The 19990-nt window shown below is 28.3% G+C and overlaps 1 protein-coding gene across 1 annotated transcript; it reads right to left on the reverse strand.

Moving 5' to 3' along the window:
• Positions 1–2443: 2443 nt before the first annotated feature.
• On the reverse strand, positions 2444–15536 carry LOC129969140 (DEP domain-containing protein 7-like). The gene is made up of 7 exons (XM_056083564.1): positions 15418–15536; positions 13756–13958; positions 13043–13197; positions 9766–9962; positions 7790–8319; positions 6019–6178; positions 2444–2807 (listed from the first exon to the last, which is right to left on the reverse strand). Exons 1-7 carry the CDS (start codon positions 15479–15481, stop codon positions 2611–2613), a joined length of 1506 nt encoding a protein of 501 aa, XP_055939539.1. The 5' UTR covers positions 15482–15536; the 3' UTR covers positions 2444–2610.
• Between the last annotated feature and the right edge of the window lie 4454 nt (positions 15537–19990).

Here is a 19990-nt window from a genome sequence, read left to right on the forward strand (position 1 = left end):
TTGAAATTGTTTAAGTCATAAATTATCGAAAATATGACATTAGATGGGAAAAAACAAAACAAAACTGCATTGTATTTTCATATTATTTTTGATATAAAATTTTCTTACTTACACATACATTTAGAAATTGGTTACATTTTGATCCACATTTGTGTTCTTAATTCAAAATTTAATAGAAAAAAAAGTTGATAAATATCCAGGGGTGTTTGTGGGACCCCAAAAAATCCCCGGAAACTTTTACGGACTTACTACCGGCATTTTGGAGTTTCGAGAAGGGGGGGGGGGGGAGAAATGAAAAATTACAATTATGAAGTATTGAATGACCTAATTATAAAAGTTCAATGAATTACTTTTTTTGCAAAATTAATAACCATAAATTTTCAAACATATAAACTACTTCATTTTATGCAAATCTTTTAAATTACCTGAATTAATTCTTTTAAAAAAAATTATCTAATTTCTGCTGCTTTTTTTTATTTTCTGATGTTTGTGGGCTTGTCTTTCTTTTGTGGTGAACTTCATAATTGCAGGAAGGTTGACTTTTATTTTCCTCATTTACAGTTGAAGAAATTTCCTCGAGAACTGCACATGCAGAGGTAGAAGCAGTTTGCTTTTCTGCTAATGTAGAAGGTTTTTCAGAGACTTTTATAGGTGACTCATCTGAAATACATGTTTTTAAGTCCTCTTGATATGTTTTCCAACTTCTGTTCATATTCAGTAAGAGATCTTTGTGAATTGGATCAGTCATTGGTTTTTTTGAGCCATATTTTTCACATGAGGTTTCTTTAGAAGCCATTAAATCATATTTAATAGTCTGCACTGCATCTAGGGAATCAATCTTAAGAGAGGTTCTATAGTCAGTGACAAGTGTATCCATTAAGTTGAATGCACTTTCCACTAATGGGCCATGGAAGCAGCTAAGGCAGGCTTTGACCAATTTAGCCAATGTAGGATACTTATAATCATTTGTGAAATCATCTTTTAAATTAAAAACTTTAGACCAATATTTATCAATTGTACACTTGACTTGATTTCCACTTTCATCAGATGTGTAGAGCATTTCTTTGGTGATATCAATATCACTCTGGTATAACCTTATTTCAGCTTCTACTTTTGACTTTTCATTATCACTAAAAATATGGGACATAAAAGATGATAATTTTTCAAAAGCTAATATTGTACTGGTTTTACCTCTTAGCTCTGGATCTAATGCTGTAAAACTAATTAGATATGAATTTTTAAGGGGTAATTTCTGTTTCATATGCTGAAATTTCTAAATGAAATTCTCTTGCATACATAAATAAAAAAATATTTCAATAAGCGAAACGAAAAATTTACACGTGCATCAATAAATGAAACGAAAATTTTACACAGCGAAGAAAAAAAAGTTCCGAAGCGATCAATGACAAATAGCTAATACGGCGAAAAATCCCCCTTCTCTACTTATTGGCGCCACGCCAGTAGAGATAAGACCTTTGAACCCAGAGTCACGTTATCGCACATCTGGTCGAACGAAGTCTCCCCCTTTTTTTTCTGCCGCGCCTACTTGCCGAAAAGAATCCAGAAGAGAATGTCCGAGAACCTAGGGAATGAGTCATAACTCGCAATAAGGAAAGAACAAAAAAGAAGTTTTTTCCCCCTTTTCACGCATTATCACTGCCTTTGGAGAAAGAAAGGAAAAGTTTTCACCACACACACTGACCTTGCGTTTTCTGCTTTAAAAGCAAACAAAATTACCCAGATCAAAATAAATAATTCATTATTATTCCTACTTCCTTTTGAACGACGATCCCCGGAAATTCCGGGGATCGAAGTTCAAAATCCCCGGAATTCCGGGGTTTCCCCGGAGCACAAACACCCCTGAATATCTCCAAAAAAAAAAAAAAAGCTTGGTTTTTAAATAGTTCTAAATAAATTTGTAATTTTTATACAAGCAAAATGATTTTAAGCAAAACTCACACTTCATAAAATCTAAGACTTTAGATTTTATTTTTTTAAAAAAATAAGTTATTTTTTTATGATAAATATACTAAATTAAAAAGTAATTTTATTCTGACTTCAACTACTGATAAATAAGAATTTTAGTGACATTTTAAAGCATTTCCATCTTTTTTTCCATTTATATAAGTTTTAGATCCACTTATTAATTATATAATGTTGTACAGAATTCATGCAAATGATTTTCTATACCACAATCAAGGTAATAGAAATTTTAAATTAGTAATTCACATTAAAAAAAAAACTGTTTAAACAAAATATCATTTTTTATATGCCATCAAATTTTAAAAAATAAATATGAAATTGCACGTTTATGATAATTTGGGATGTGTGCTGCAACTTTAAAAAATGTAACAGAAACAGAATAACTGATACTGATTTACAAATAATTTATTGAAATCTTGATTTTATATATCATAAAACATTAAATACTTTTCAATAGACACTAGATAAAATAGATTTAATAAAAGTTGAAAAAGTAATTGGCACAAGAAAATAAATGACACACTTTCTTAAAAGTATTTAAAAATACAACTAAAACCTACAAAATAGAGCATAAATACATGTGAAACAATTGAATTTTGTTACAAATCAATAAAATGGAATGTTATTTTAATCATCAAAATTGCATGATTCATAAGCATTGTGATGATGTTTCTTCAATTTTTTAAACCATAACTTCTTATCAGCAAGTTTTATCTCAGTACTATCAGCAACAGATGAGGCAAGATCAACCAAACTTCGTTTTGTGTATTCTACTGATGTTGTTTCGTAATCTTGAACACTGACTGTTTCACAAAACTTCAGACCTAAGGAAACATTAATCATAATATTTCCTATATTAATAACAAATTTCTTAAAAAGAATAATGTAAGATAGATAAAATGGTACAAATATGCACAAGCAAATACAACGGACTATATAGTATAACCTCGACTTAGTGTCATTCAAAGGATGGAAAAAAGAAAAAAATTAGATGTCAGAAAATGATTAATCGGAGTATGACACTGAAATAAAAATTAATTTAGGTTTCATAACTTTTATTTCTTTCTCCACAATATTGTTAGGCTGATTTGGACACCAGCTAGAGATGGGGGAAGAAGTTGGCCGATGTGGAAATCCAACAAGGAGGCAAGCACAATTTCTGTAATTTGCTTTCAACATAACTCCTAATAATTCATTTCATATTTAATTAAAGAAAATTGAGTATTATTTAGCTTTTTTTTAATTCAGATTCTGACCTTTTCTGTGGAAAATCTGCGAATTTAATATCGTCACCATCCATCGGATTGAGCTCCTCGTGGGCCGACCAAAAACTATCGACAAAATATGTCATCTTAATTCCCTATCATCTTATCGGTTATATTGCCAAATGTAGTCAAATCGCTTAAATCTTATTTGGATATTTCGGTTGTTGACAATATATTAACTTTAAAATGGTTTTTAAATTATCATATTCGTTAATGTCCAGTTCTCCACAACCATTCTGAAATAGTGAAAAATTTTTGCCGACGAAACTCTCACTCTCTGGCTGACAGCGGGACAATTATTCCTTTGCTAACGTCGCCTCTAATATCTGTTTTTTAAAAGAAATCAGTTTTTTTTTTTTTCTTTTTTACTTTGCATCTTGTTTTTCTTCCCCCAGTTACATTGCAAACGTAATATATATGCATATTTACTCAATACATATGAGTTTTTGCATATTTTTCTCTTGCCTCAAGCACTCACTAATTTCAAAGATTGAAAAACTTTTTTCATAGAGGGAATTCAACGTCCTTCAATATCATTTTGATCATCGCCCAAACTATTCGATTTTGCTTTTATTAAATCACTTAAAATCAGAATCTCCGATGTAAAGACGTTTATACCATAAGCGTTGCTTAATCTTCAAAATCATCTGAAATTGGGGGAGGGGGGTATTCCTTTTCATTAGAATTTTCCTTCTCAAATTTTTACCCCTGATTTCTGGGAAACTACTTTTTACAAAAGAACTTTAAATTCCACCAACTCTCTTTTATGTTGAAAAAAATCATATAAAAGGCTTCTAGAACATTTACTGATTTTTTTCTTCCTTCTAGATTCTACACTTTTCAGACTATTTTGTAGAAGTTGATTTTGGTAGTGCACTTCAAATAGAAATCATATGGCTGAGCTTTATTTGCACAACTGACAGACGAAAATTTCATTCATATATTTTATAACTTTAAATCTACAATATGAGTTGTGCATTGACCATTAAACAAATAAAAAAATCTTAGGCTTCAGTGAATGTTTGCAAAAAATCGTTTTCCAAACCAGTTTGCAAAAGTAATGTCAAAAAATGATCTTGTCACCTGATGTTTTTTTCTCTCCCCTTTTTTGTTCGTTTAACGCATATTCAGTAGGAAAGCTCTTCAAATTCATAAAACACCTTTTCTTTTTCTTTTTTTTTGGGGGGGGGGGAAGGGATTTTCCAGCAATAATAATGTTTCCTTTGTGCTCCCGTCTATATTAGGGTATAGCAAAACAATCAATAGTAGTTTCAATAGTTTCCTACTGTGACAGCTTTCACCCTTTATTGCAAAAGTCATATCAGTAAGATGACCGTAAAAAATTCCAGTCTTGTCAGCATTGATAAAGTCTTTGCCAGAATATTGCTGTACCAAGGACGATAATCTTCTCCCCATTCAAGTTTGGATGGTCTCAGAATCGATTGAAGCAGACTCTCGTTAAAAATTTGTAGGATAAAATGTGCCTCGTCAAAATGATCTATCTAACCATTTGAAGATGAGAATTCCCAATTCCTCAGCTTAAAAGAATTTCTATTGTTTTCTCTTTCAAAATATTTTAATTTTCAAACTTCATTGAATGCTGAAACAAAAAAAATTTCTATCTTTTCATATAGTGATGATTTAAAAATTTTTCATTTGTTTAGACAATTTCCACATTTTCTTTCAATTTTGAATCATAGCACCTGATATCTTAATAAACTATTTGAAGAAGGAAAAATATAAAACACAAAAAGAATACAAAGAAGTACTAAAATTATCATGCAAAATCAATTACTACTTAACACACAAGTTTAAATAAATATCAAGTCACTGATGAATAAGTCATAAATCTTATTAGGTTTAACTTTGTCCTTTTTTCTCTTTTTTTATGAGTAAATGTGTCTCTATACCCATTCTAAAATGTTTGAGTATAATGTAATAAGCATGAAATCAACAAAGTGGCATCAAGAAGCATGAATCACTCGGTCACTTTAAACACAAATTTTTCTGTATTGCATCTATGATCAGCACACAAAAAATCAGAAATATTGGGCCCTCAAAAAAATCTGCATAATCTAAGAAAACGAAGCTACTTTTAATTAGTGAGAATATTATGTAATGAACTTAAGGGAGCCAATAACAATGTAAGTAAAAATCTCTTGCAGAAGCAAAGCTGATGATGATACAAAAATGAAGATGTAATCAAAAGATGAAGCAAAAATTTATTGCTTTAAATTCAATTTTTTTAAACATTATTTGTGGTTAATTGCACCACATTAATAATTACATATAATACCATCAGTCAGAAAGCCAAAATAATTTAAAAGTAGATTGTTACAATATAAAACCTGTTCCTTAGTAGCAACAAAGAAAATACAATTATGCATTTTTCAAAATTCTTAAGAGAAAAGATAAGAAAGTACATCTAGACCATGTCTTAGAAAACAAATTGTTTAAGGAATATTTCTTTCGTCTGAATGCATATCCTGAAAATTATTGATGACTAAAAGATAAAAAAACATTTTTTTAAAGTTTATTAAATTGTCAAGGTTAATTCTAATATTTTCATAAATTTTTCAACATCAAAATTTTATATACCATTTTAAGTAGATATTTTTTCTATTTAAATTAAAGTTAAGTAAAACTATAAAATATTTAAATGATTAAATATATTTGCAAATAAGATCCAATCGCTTATAAACTGAAATTCTAAAAAAGCATATTAGAAAACATTCTTGAAAAAACATTACAGAAAATAAAAGAAACATACCTGATTCTTTTATTTTCTGTAAACATGATGGGATATTGAAAACTGTTTCTGATTTCAAAAGAAGGAAGTCAAACAAAATTTTCTGTGTTTCTTCTGATACAAGAGGATGCTTGAATACCACAGTGAGAAAATCTCGCAGTACAGCTTCATAATTAGTGACCTATGGAGAATTTTAAATATATAACATATATATTTCCAAAATAAACCAGCTAATTTTTATTACTTATATAAAATTAAGAAAATATATTTTAAATCACTTTTTATCATAATAAATTAATAAGTCTGATGAAACACTTTTTATATCAATATTCGTAATTTATAAAAAAATATATATATTAAAATTATTGTGCTGATTGGAAACTAAGTTTTCATCTTTATTGGAAGCTATAAGTAATTAAAATTCCTGATCACATTTTTAAAATACATAGATTTTTATCGTCACATTTTAAAGTACAGTAAATAGTCTTAACCCCTAATTTGTATATTTCTATCAAAATTTAAGCAAAATTCATTCAGAGGAAGTCTGTTTGTCCAGTTGTTTGAATATAAGTTAATATGATAATTACAAAACAAAGAGAGCTAAATGGATAAAATTCAATACACATATTTAACCTCTATAATGTAGAAGGTTATCAAATTTTGAGCCAAATCAAATAAGGGATTAACTGTCTATATTTGCAGAAGCATGCAGATATGATAAAATGCAATGCCAATTATATTAAATTTAGTATGTAACTATAGTTGTAGTTCTACATCAAATTTAATTTCAGTCAGCTGGGAAAAACGAGTCTAAAACACAAATTCGATTTTCGTGTACTATTAATGGCATGCCATGGATTAATTATTGAAAAATTCATCAAGGATCACACAATAGAAATATTAAATTCATGTCAAAAGTTAATATTTCAAACAATTGTACATACATACTATATCCAACATCCACAATATTTTGCAGAGAATGGGCGATAATAGAAAAGATTTATTAAAGAAAAAGCTAGAAAGTTTTGGGAAGACCCTTGCCGGTTTTAAACGTCTTAATAACACAAGTGCAGCAAGAGATTTTCAACATTAGGCTTATATAATGCTAATAAATATATAGTTCTGAACTGAAATCTACTATTTTTAAAATGGTTTTAAAGTGTTGGGAATGTTTTTATTTCATCTTTTCCTTAACTCCATTAATCAATATCTTTTAAGAATATTGTTTTAGAAAAATTTTCCTTAGTAAAAGGCAATCACATATCCACATAGAAGACTAAAAACATATATAATATTATAATGTCTTAAATGATTTTTTTTCTTACACTCTTATTAAAACATGTTTGTCAATAACTAATTAAAAGTTCTTACAATTTTTAGAAATCAGAATTTAGATTTGCATGGAAAGATATGAAAATTACTTCATTTCTTACTGTGTTTTGCTTCTTTCATTAAATTGAACTTAATAATCTATTAAATGAAGCTTTCATGAATTTCATTAAAATGAAGTATAATATAGATTTTAATGTTATCAAATTTATGTATAGCAGTCTTTGAAGGTTTTCTTTTAACCTGTATTTCACTAATGACAATCTTAAAAAAGATTATGACTTCAATATCAAGAAAATTCATGACCTTAAAACAACAATAGGAGAAGGCAGCATGGAAAAAAGTTTATTTTTTAAAAAACCCATCAATAAAAATGAAAGAAAAAAAAAGATAAATTAAGAATTAAAATATAAAAAAATTATAGAAAAGTATTAAAAAAAACACACACACAAAAGTTTATTACCATTTTATCAACGCTGACAAAAATGTCATCCACAACCAAGTGCAAGAATTGAAGTAAGTGTTGCAACTGTTTACGTCTCTTCCAAGGTAAATGCAAAATCAGCAGCTGCAAAGCATACAGAGCTCGTTTCCTTTGTTCAGCTTTTAGCATCTGTACTATGGGTATACAAATAGAAAAATATTCCCCAGGAATAAGAGATTCAGCAGAGCAAGAGAAACGCTCGACAACTGATTTATAGCAAAGAACTTTGCAAGCCTGAAGAGACCAAAGTCCAGTGATTCCAGCTGGATAACGACCATCTAAGCACAAAGAAGATGCCTTCACCCAAGGTAAGTCAGCAACTGGACCTCTGTAATCTATTTTGGTTGGTTTTATTTTACGGGGAGTAAAATCATTCTCAAATATAAACGGCTGTGGTGCTTCAGCCAGTTCTGGCAAATCAAATGGAACTGATAGCAAACTTTCTAGCATTGGAACTTCTACCAGCTGCAGAAGAATGGCCAGAGCTGTGTCTCTTAAACTCAAAATAGCTAAAAAGGAAAATTAACTGATTTTAATTACCATTAAGATTAATCAATAAAATTCAGTGATAGAAATGCATGCAATCAAAACCATTTTATAAAATTCATTACCAATTTCTATAACTGAACATCAAATTGAAATCCCCAAAAAGTGATATGATTTAATCTAAATGACTTTTCAAAATGTACATGATTTAAACAGAATTTGAACCTGTCATATTCTTTTTCTTCTAATATGTTACCACTTTTTGCTTATTAAATTTTCTGGTACAAGACATTATGACAACAACTTCTAAGCAAATAGCAAAAAATTCATAATCTTTAAAATTTTAATAATTAATCGGCATTCTTTAGCATAGCTGCAACATAATAATTTTCATTTCAATATACATTCAATCTACTGTGAACAGCAAAAACTAGATTTGAGCATTTTTTACAAATTTAAAAGTGCAGTGAAAGTAAATGAAGTGATTTCTATGCTACAAAGCTAAAATTTGCATTACCATTGTTTTCATAATTATAAAGTAGATGGGCACACGTTTATGGTAAAGAATTAATACTGAAACTGAAAATGTGAATAATAATTTCTTTAAGTAATTTAAACAATAACTATGATTTATTTTCATCTGTAATAATGAAAGTATATAAACTATCATATACTTTTTATTTTACAATAATCAAACAAAATTTAAAAAAAAAAACCTATCTAGTTCATCAGTTTAATTTCTCAATTAAATAAAATTCATTAAAAAATATTATTAACAAGTAATAAAATCACAGAAGAGGAATTTTGGCAAACTAATTTTTATTTCTGCATGCTCACTGGGGGGGAGGGGGTTAGAAGTATTTTTATAGTTATATAAAACCAAAGCATATTTTTTCAACAAAAAAATTCAATTATTAAATTTAAATGCTTCTAATCATTTTTAAATATGAAGAAAAGTGTATGTGTCAAGCGAAATATAAATACTATGGTATTAAGAAACTCAATAAAAGTAAAACATTGTAATTTTGTCATTTCTTAGAGCCAAATCTAATGAAAGGATTAAAAAATAATGCTATACATCAATTACAATTGACACTAATAAGGACTGAGAGCAAAAAAAAACTTATTACTCTTCGGGCATCACTAATCTTCACAATAAAATCTTTTTAATTATTTAATGTTTTTAACAGAAAAATATACAACAGATCTAACAAAAGTTTGAATCACATAATTTAAAGAGATGTAACAGAAATTCAGTATTAAATAGAATACATCAAATCATCAAAGAATCACAAAATCCTCAAAATTTTATTTATTTCTTACATATTCAATTATCAATACATAATAAAAAGTTCTATCTAATTTTTGTTTTAATCTTAAATTTTTATAAATAACATAAAATTATTGAAAATTAAGCCCATTCTGAGTAACTGAACCATTGATTATGGAAAGCATAAAATTTAAATTACCTTCCTCATCGGGATCTCGAGCATTTCTTCTAGAGAAACGCACAGGACTAGGTTTTGTATCTCTAACTCTCAAAAGTGGAGTCTTTAATCGAACAGAGCGTCTTTTTGAGCTGAACTTAGTATCTGGAGTAAATGTAGAATTAAGATTGCAAGGAGAAGCAAAAACATTTTCTTTTTCTTCCTCTACAACTAAAGATCTAAAAAAAAATAATAATAACTTTGATGAATATAAGTAATCATAAAATATATAAAGCAATGAAATTCTATTAGTTTCTGTTGTTAAATATTCCAAAATGAAATGCTAAATTATGTAGAAGCAATTCTAATCAAGGGATAAAAAAAAATGTGGGCACTTGTGATCATCATAATAAAAAATATTAAAAGACTAAAAATCCCATAAAATAATATATTTAAAAAATTGATGCTCAATCAAATTTGACAAGCTTCAGTAGCAAAAAGATAATTTTTAATCTATTGGTTGCTATATATTGTATAAACTTTGCTGGCTTCATCTCTAATAGAAAACAGCCTTTCAGATCACTTTTCTATTAGAGCAAGTGCTTCCATTTATATGTATAATGTTATATGTTCACTTATAAATGCAGTTAAACTAAAAGAAAAATACAACAAATTTTTATAACAAAATTGAAAGCAGAAATATGTAATAAAAAAAAATCAAAGAAAAATAAACAATTAAATTTAAGCATAATTAAAATGATGTTAATGTTTTAATTATGCATATAACTTTGAAATAAAGTTAATTAAGCTCAAACTTTTCTTGCTAAAATTTAAGATAAATGATAATTATTTTGAAATGACATTTCTTTCTTCACTTAAAAATGAGCTTAATGAGACACTAATAATTCTGCTATCCAGTTAATTATAACTCAGAATGTTTGTTATAGATTAATTAACAAAAGTTGAAGTAAAAAATCTCATATGCATTGGCTTGTCACAGATTAACAAATGAAAGTTTGAGTTGAAAATCTTGCGCACACTGGCAGAATACAAGATATATCTATATAAATAAAAATATAAATGTTCATTTGTTCAAAATCTCAAATCTCTGAAAGTTCGTCGATTGCTGTGAAATTTTGACAATATAACATTCAAATACATGCACATTTTTATATAATTATATAGAGGTTAGATCTGTGACATATAAACAAAATATTATTAAAAAACAGATCTATTCATTAGACACAAAAGCAACACACATTACGCTACATATTTTACGATTCCATTTCAGTGTTTCCATTTTATGATTTGTTTACGATTCCATTTTAATGCTCCCACTTGTAATGTTAAATTGCATTTTCATAGAATTTTGACTCATTTTCAATTTGATTTAATTATCTTTGTGACCTGCATTAGAATTTTATAGTACCATTTACCATAGTACTCATTTCAAGAGTGCACTTTATTTTCTAACTGTTTTTCATTTTTTAAAAACCATTTTTCTTATTTTGTAGTGCAACTGGCGATGGAATTGAGCTAATTTATTTTCATTTGAATTCAAATTTTATTGTGAAATTATTCTCTTTGGAATACAAGTGGAATGAAATTATTCTCCTTGGAATTTAAATATGTTGTTTCTCATTGGGTTGGAACTGAGTAATATCAATTGATGTATTTGAATTAAAATATTTTTTATTTTTCCTTCTTTTAATGTTTTACAGTTTGAAATGTGACAACCTGGCATATTTAAAAAGTACAATTGACAGACTGCCCACCATGCATCCTAACCAAGATGAAGGCTTCTTACCTTGCATGCTGTTGGTAAATGTGTCCAACCCAATGCCTTCTTAATAACTGAGAATTATCGATAATGTTACATATGTCTCTTTCCACAGTGCATATAAAATTCTGAATTTATTGGGGGTTTCTTTCTTTCTTTTTTTTTTTTTTTTTTTTTTTGTTTCTTTACATTGGAATCTTTTCTATGAACATTCAAATGAAAAATTATTACTAAGATTAATTTGGAGCAAATAATAACCACTATCAGAAAGGAATTAAAAATACAGCACAGCCTTAAAACAAAAAATAAAGCTATATTTTATAAAATAATAAATTCTACCAAACATTAAGAAGTAAAATAATTATGAATAAATAAACAATAAATTGATGATAGAAAATTAATCGATCTGATGAAGAGAGAATGAATGAAATCTGCTGGAAAGAATCAACCAAAAATGATGAAATCTCTAGAAAAGAAACGTCAAATACAAAATAGAAATAAAGCTGGAAGAAAATATTAACAAAATTCATCTGATTAATCTTTGCTACAATTTCAGCATTAAAAAATGCAAATGGGAAGTCCCATAACTACACAATATTCAAGAACACTAATCTTTACATAGAAAGATAAACTTATGAAATTCAAAAAATTTAAATATTACTTGTTGAAGAAATGATATATATTACAATTTTGTAAACTATAAACATATTAGCCTCTAAGAATTATTGAAAGTATCATGTTTATATCATATTAGGTAGCAGGTACAGTCAAATATCCATAAATAGTAACCAGTTTAAAAGTATTTATCACTCATTTATTATGTTGCAATTTCATTTCAATGCTTTAAAAATTAGGGGGGGGGGGATATAATATAAACATTTATATAATAAAAAGTATAATACATAAATTTTTTTAGTAAAATATGAAAATGGATAAGATGGAATTTAATAATAAAAATTGTTACAAATTGGGTATCATATTTAAAAAAATGTATTAAAAATAAATTAGATAAAAAGATAATCTATTGAGTTTTAAGATGAGGCAAAACTTATTTTTGTGAGATAATAAATTTGAAAAGTATGGTCATCAATTTCCATAAATAAATCATAGTGATTACTCATCTGACAATATTATTTTCATGCACAATTAAACTTTGCTTGATGACTATTTCTTGATTCCGTTTACATTCCCCCCCCCTTCAGAGTATATAGAAGTTTTCTTTGAGAATACAGGTTTTTTAAATAACATTTCACAACTTCGTTAATAAGGAAGAACTTTGAATTAACTGCAGATGTAGAAAAGTTCAACAAATATAATTGAATCTTGAAATCCCCCTTAAATTTCTAACCAAGCAATACCAGGCATACAAAATCAGAATATAAATTAATAACTAAGGAATCAACTAAAAATATCAAAGAAGGATATTATTTCTCCCAAATGTAAAAAATTTCAAGACTCAAGTTCGAAAAAATTACTTAAAAAAAAAAAACAATCTGAGTTAAATTAAAAATTTAGAAAAAGAAATGGCGAGGAAAAAACCTTTTTTCTTTGATTTCATCTCCTTTGGACACAATTTCTTCTGTAATTTGATCTGGAATAAATCGATAAAACTTGGAAGAACTATCTTCAAATTTCTGATTTCCTTTGGGAACAACACTTTCAAAGAATTTTTTGTCCATTAAAACTTGACATACCTTTGATTAAAAAAAAAAAATCATTTCACAAGTCTTCAGCAATAAACAACTTTTTTTAAATATTTTCACTTAAATCACTGGTATTTTAATAAAATAAATCAGTATTTTTCATAATAAAACCTTTTCTATGTTAATTTTTATATATACATAAATTATGCATACTAAAGGCAATTCATACTTCCCAATACATGTCAAACACATCACAACAACTCTAATTTTGGAATAATTTGCACAAATTATAGAAGCAAAAATTAAGATGATTGCAGTGCACAGTGTCAGAAAGTCTACAGTTAGATGGCATGCAATTACATTTATTGCATAACAAGAAAAAGATCATTGATATTTAGTTTTCTGATGTTCCTTATCTTTTTAATGATAAGTAATCGCCAAGCCAGTTTAAATCATTATTTCAAATCAAATATCTTTATTTTAATAGATCTATATACTAATTTATCCAAAGCATAAAATATCAAATTTAATGTAAAACTATTTGTTAAAGATAAACGTTAGTTTATAAAAACTATATAAAAAATACTTTTAATTAAGAAAAGAACTTACTTTTGAGGCATTTGATCTATTAATTCTATCTACATCCAGTTCAGATTTACATTCCTTCAAAAACTGGAAAACACTATTCACTAAGTCTTCCCCATTAAAAACTTCATCATAGTTTTTTAAAAAATGTCTTTGCTTACAAACTTTAACTTTTAGCAAAGCTTCTTGAATTAATTTCTGCCATAATCGTGTTGCCCAAAAAGGATCTAAAAAGAAAGTAAAATTATAGAAAATTAACAAAAGAATTAAAATTAATTTACTTTTAAAACAAACTACTCATTCTTATCAAAAAATGATTTGAACCTAAATATAATTTTAATTATAAATAGTGTTAATCAATACTACTCATATATGAAATATTCTTCTATAAAACCATTCAATTCTTTAAAGGTAATAAGAACATACATGTACTATCAAATGTTTAAGATGACTAAGTATAATTTTTTTAATAAACCCTCTGAAAAACGTTAAAAATATACCATACCAGATGACCTGGCGAACTTCATACACCTAACAATCAATGAACAGTTTAGTTGCACTTTATAACTCAAAATGGCTGTTCCAATTTTAATCATATTTGATTTGTTATAATAATATAAGGAAAAAAATTCAATAAAACTACAAAAATAAGTATTAAAATAGCTTGTCAAAAATATTTTTTCTTTATTCAGTCTATATATACAATCGGGTTTATTCTCTCAAGTCAAGCACCTTCTGATATACAACATTTTTTTGTTTCGTTATCAGGAGCAAGTACAAATAAATCGGATGACTTACCAACACATGAACATGCCACATATAATTGACCATGAGAAAAACATGGGTTTTCTAGATTAAGACCACAAACACTAAACGATTGGCCTTGTGATTGTTAATCGTCATCGCGAATGCAACACGAATTGGAAATTGAATTCGTTTAAACTCTAAGGGCACATCGCTTGGGATCATGGGAATCCTCGGAATGAGAACTCTATCTTCGAATTTCCCTTTGAGTATAGTCACGTGAATCACATTGATCATCCGTTTTTTTTATCCCCAAATGCGTTCCATTGGATAGTTTTGGTTGGTTTAGGTTTCGAAGCATCATGACCACTGAGCCAACCTTCAGCTGTAAATTGTGCGGTGGTAAGGCAGGCACATCCAAGGAGTTTAAAAATTCAGATGGATAGTTGGTGACTTCATCTTGGTTTTTTACACAGTCAATAGATTTGAATGAATGCAAAGTACCAACGATTTGATTCCCAATTACGAAGTTTAAGTCATCCACATCTTTGTTCTTAGCCGCCAAAATTGCTCGCTTACACAACCATTTGTGATTTTCAATGATGTTCGGGAACACTTTGTTGACGAGCTCATCTTTCGATGAAACGAAAGTGCAAAAATTCCGAGAAAATTTTCAAATAATTCAATAATTATTAATAGTTAAAACATTTTCAAAACACTAACTTTATTACAATTGATATGCATAAGGTTTCCTTCTACCCCTTTTGTTTTTCCACTGACACAAAATAAAGAAGAAAAAAAACCCGTTCCCTTTAAAAAAAACCGTTAGTTCCATTATAGTAACTAACTAAAAAGATGATGTAAGATAATTACACATTCTAAAATTCATTTACTTAAGAAAAAATGTACAAAGAAAAATCAAAATTTTCTTCATATATTTACCTAGGCGACGAATATTTGGCTGAATCGTTGACAACGATTCAAAACTCCCTCCGTCTTCCTCCATTATTATTTTTTTGAAGCTGTGTTTACAATTGAATGATTACTGTTGCCAGATTTAAACTTTCAATAGAAAAGCAGCGTCCTGTAGTTCAATGACGGCAGCGAAGGCAGCTTTTCCTGAGAAATTTTTACACTCCTCTATCTACATCCAGTTCAGATTTACATTCCTTCAAAAACTGGAAAACACTATTCACTAAGTCTTCCCCATTAAAAACTTCATCATAGTTTTTTAAAAAATGTCTTTGCTTACAAACTTTAACTTTTAGCAAAGCTTCTTGAATTAATTTCTGCCATAATCGTGTTGCCCAAAAAGGATCTAAAAAGAAAGTAAAATTATAGAAAATTAACAAAAGAATTAAAATTAATTTACTTTTAAAACAAACTACTCATTCTTATCAAAAAATGATTTGAACCTAAATATAATTTTAATTATAAATAGTGTTAATCAATACTACTACTCATATATGAAATATTCTTCTATAAAACCATTCAATTCTTTAAAGGTAATAAGAACATACATGTACTATCAAATGTTTAAGATGACTAAGTATAATTTTTTTAATAAACCCTCTGAAAAACGTTAAAAATATACCATACCAGATGACCTGGCGAACTTCATATACCTAACAATCAATGAACAGTTTAGTTGCACTTTATAACTCAAAATGGCTGTTCCAATTTTAATCATATTTGATTTGTTATAATAATATAAGGAAAAAAATTCAATAAAACTACAAAAATAAGTATTACAATAGCTTGTCAAAAATATTTTTTCTTTATTCAGTCTATATATACAATCGGGTTTATTCTCTCGAGTCAAGCACCTTCTGATATACAACATTTTTTTGTTTCGTTATCAGGAGCAAGTACAAATAAAAGTAAAAAATTAAAATATAAACTAGCAAAGATTATCTCTCCAAAATTTTCTGGTATACTATTCAATAAAGATTTTATTTTCCTCCTTCACATAGGGTTTTGAACCTCGAACAAGAGTTGAAAGCCATGAAAGCTCAAATTTTTACTTCCATAAATGAAATTTGGCATTAGTTGTGCAAGTGGTAACCAATAGTTAATAAATATCGATCTTTGGTGGGAATAAAGCTTTTATTTTATAGTTTTTACTAAACTAACGTGGGACCTTCAGTGATTAATCGGATACTCAGTGGCTTAGTGGCAAGGTTTCGGCTTCGAGGCTGGAGACTGCAGATTCAAAAACTGGTCCCACTAAAAATCAAAGGTACATTAAATCCAATATTGTGAGCCAAATATCCACCATTGCTGTGATACGAAAGTTTGGAAAGAAAGGTGCCAACTCAGGTGTCGTTCTCATCATCTGACTGGGGCTCAAAATTACGAGGGCTGCCCTAAAATAGCCTAGTATTAATTTCAAACATTGCATTAATCTAACTAAACTAAAGTAACTTGGCGATTAATCTCTCACATACCATTAATTCACAAGTACAGGAAAGTGAATGTGCAGTTTGGTGGACACCTTTTTCCAACTTTCTGAAATTAAGATTTGACAAACTACAAATGTAGTATCAAAATCACACGCTAAATTTTATTTATTTGTATGGTGTTTTGTTGTTGTTTTTACATGAGAAAGTACAGACTGTAAGAAAATTCTGAGCAAAACATATCCAACGCAAACAAATATGTTTCGACTCAGCCTTTTTTTCTCTTCTAAGTACGTACAATGTCTCCCCTAATACCGTCTTCAAAATGCTTTACATTTCTTTATACATCGTCGCAAATTCTGCATTATACACGCTAATTCTGCATTGGGCATCAATTGTTTCATTTATTTTCGTCCAGCAGTTGTGAAATATTTTCCCGACGAAAGTGCACATTTTTCTTAAAAGAAAACAGAGAGCATCTTCCTTAAAAGAGCATCTTTTCAGAGTTAAAAAGTTAATTATATATTTAATTAATTAGAAATTATCCGAAATTTTACAGTTTTCCTGCTTTGGAGTAAATTATTTCATAAAATATATTTTTATAATTGTTTAAAATTCAAACTTTCCCTCTTTCAATAATGCCACTTTCGATAAAAGTTATATGTTCAGACGATAAAATTTTATAAATAATTATTTTTTTACTTTAAAAATGTTTCTCCTGAAAGTATTTTGATTCCACGCAATGCCGTTTATATAAGCTAGGGTTTAATTAATGTAGCCAGAATGAAATGAAAATATGCAGACATTTCTAAAATAATGTCCATTCTTAGGTATAAAGTCAAAGGGGTTCAAGGTCATTCCCTTTTTTCTGTGGAAGGAATGTCAGAGATGTTTTTTATGAAATTGGCAAACCCTAACTTCCTAATTGCTGTATCAATATTTTCTCTTCTATATTTTGTGATAGCAGGGAAAGTTCTTTTCTCTCTCTCTCTCTTTATTTTTTGATAGTAGAGAAATTGTTGGAATCTTTCAGTCAACTAAACCAAACAAGATCTCACTGATCAACAAGCGAGTTCGGAAACTTGAAATAAATCCTGAGAAAAGTATTCTAAATTTTAATGAATACTGATTGTAATTAGAATATGAGTGCAATTTCCTTGTAATTCAAAATAAACAAAAATGTTCTTGTACCACACACACAAAAAAAATTCTTAGCTGCTAAGCAATTGTCTACTGTAGCTATTTGTTAATCCAGCCTTAATTACCATGTTTTCTCCATTAATACTTCGTTAACGAGAAAACAATTAAATAGAAGATAAACGAATCGTCGATAAGCAAGAAAGAATGGCATAATGAATCGTGACCCCCCTCCCCCGAAGATCTCTCGGAGGTCAAGAATGAATCCCTTAGATACAACTTTATTTGAAAAAATTCTTGAAATTGAACTGGTTTAAATTGTTGATACTCGGAATAATATCTAAAGGCAAATTTTGTGTGAGAGCTCTTAAATTTGAGATATGATATACATATTAATTAGAATTGTAAAGAAACGCCCTTTTATATTTGATACCACTCACTCATACCATGAACAAGAATGTAAAAGTTTAGCCTAGCTTGAGTAACGAATTAGACTCGTCATTCATTATTTAGGTAAAACAAATGCATGACGAATCTCCGTTAATGCTGCACTAAACTCAAGGGTTTAGTGCAGCATTAAATGAAGCAGGCTTTTTGAAATTTAGTGAAAATGCAAAATTGCTTTCTTTAAACAAACTTTGGTCTGGTTTTGAAGTTAGACCAAAATCGCTATGCTGATTATATGGAGGAAGTGTGCACTAAGACAAAGTTCAACATTTATCTCTACTAATAATAAAGTGTGCGCGTGTTCTAGTGATGAGTAAGACCAAATCGTTCGATCCCGAGTTATCAACCCTAATACTTTGTAGCGATTAAAAATAATAATAATTCAGAATTAGGCGAAATTTTGGCGCTTATTTGTAATAACTTCCGAAGATATTACAGAGGAAAATGTTTTTTTTACAGCATCCTAAAATTCAAAAAAATTATCTTTTCAGTTTTATGCCCACTTTTTAGACATTTAATTTTTCAGAATTTTTTATACAATATTTTAAGCATATTTTTTATTGCATTTCATTGCTGAACTCAAACTACTCCCACAGTTGCTCTTAATATTTCTCTCTTACATCTTAACTTTTTTACTTATTTGTATATGAACTTTGGAAAAAGTATTGTAATCATCATAAACTTCGAACTATATATTTTGACGAATATCCCTGTTTTAGACTTCCCTGAGTTCTAAAAACACATTTTTGGCATTATGTCTGTCTGTGACAAAGATAACTCAAAAACCCTTTGAACAAGATGGGTGAAATTTGGTTTATGGTCTTTGCACCAAATTTAGAGATTTCTATCAAATTTTGAGAAAAATCCAGTCATAGGAAATTTCTCTCTCCAAATGCAAGTTAACACGATAAGTATAAAATGAAGAGGGCCAGAATGGATAATTTTTGATACCCTGATTAAACATTTAAAATGTAGATAACTAGCAAATTTTGAACCAAATTCATCAAGGGATTGATTTCCTGTCATTCTGTACTTTTATAAGCATAACTCAAAAATGCAATGACTTAAATATTGAGAAAAATAAATATAAAACAAAATTTATTATGTGGTTTTGTGACTATAATTATAAATTCTATGTCAAATTTCAATTTTCATTGGGTTAGAAAAAAAGGGTCCAACACGCAAATTTGATTTTAGAGTACTATTAATTATTTATCAGGGATTAATCATAAAAGATAACACGATAGATTCAGTAAAAATGCTAAATACAAATTGATATTGCTTAACTATTGTTCGTCAATGCCATGCAAAGTATTTGTGGTCTTACTTAAGTCCAAACTTTTATGTGGAGTAAGGAGGATTATTAGAGATGATGTCAGAAAATTTTGAGAAGATCAACTGGCTAGTTTTCCATTGTTGTGATCAGCATATGAAGATTTGGCTTATTTTTCCATGTTGTAAAGATATCAGTATAAGGCATATTTTTAATAAAATTTTGGATATTTTACTGCACTTAAAATTAAGGTTTAAGT

This window comes from Argiope bruennichi, chromosome 5, assembly GCF_947563725.1.
Source record: "Argiope bruennichi chromosome 5, qqArgBrue1.1, whole genome shotgun sequence".
Lineage (NCBI taxonomy): Eukaryota > Metazoa > Arthropoda > Arachnida > Araneae > Araneidae > Argiope > Argiope bruennichi.

Excerpts from the sequence above, each read along its gene's own strand:
- LOC129969140 (XM_056083564.1), bottom strand. The coding sequence starts at position 15,481 with ATGGAGGAAGACGGAGGGAGTTTTGAATCGTTGTCAACGATTCAGCCA. Across the intron at positions 8,320-9,765 it reads TCGAGATCCCGATGAGGAAG|CTATTTTGAGTTTAAGAGAC; the intron begins GTAATTTAAATT and ends TTTCCTTTTTAG. Across the intron at positions 2,808-6,018 it reads ACAGAAAATAAAAGAATCAG|GTCTGAAGTTTTGTGAAACA; the intron begins GTATGTTTCTTT and ends ATGTTTCCTTAG.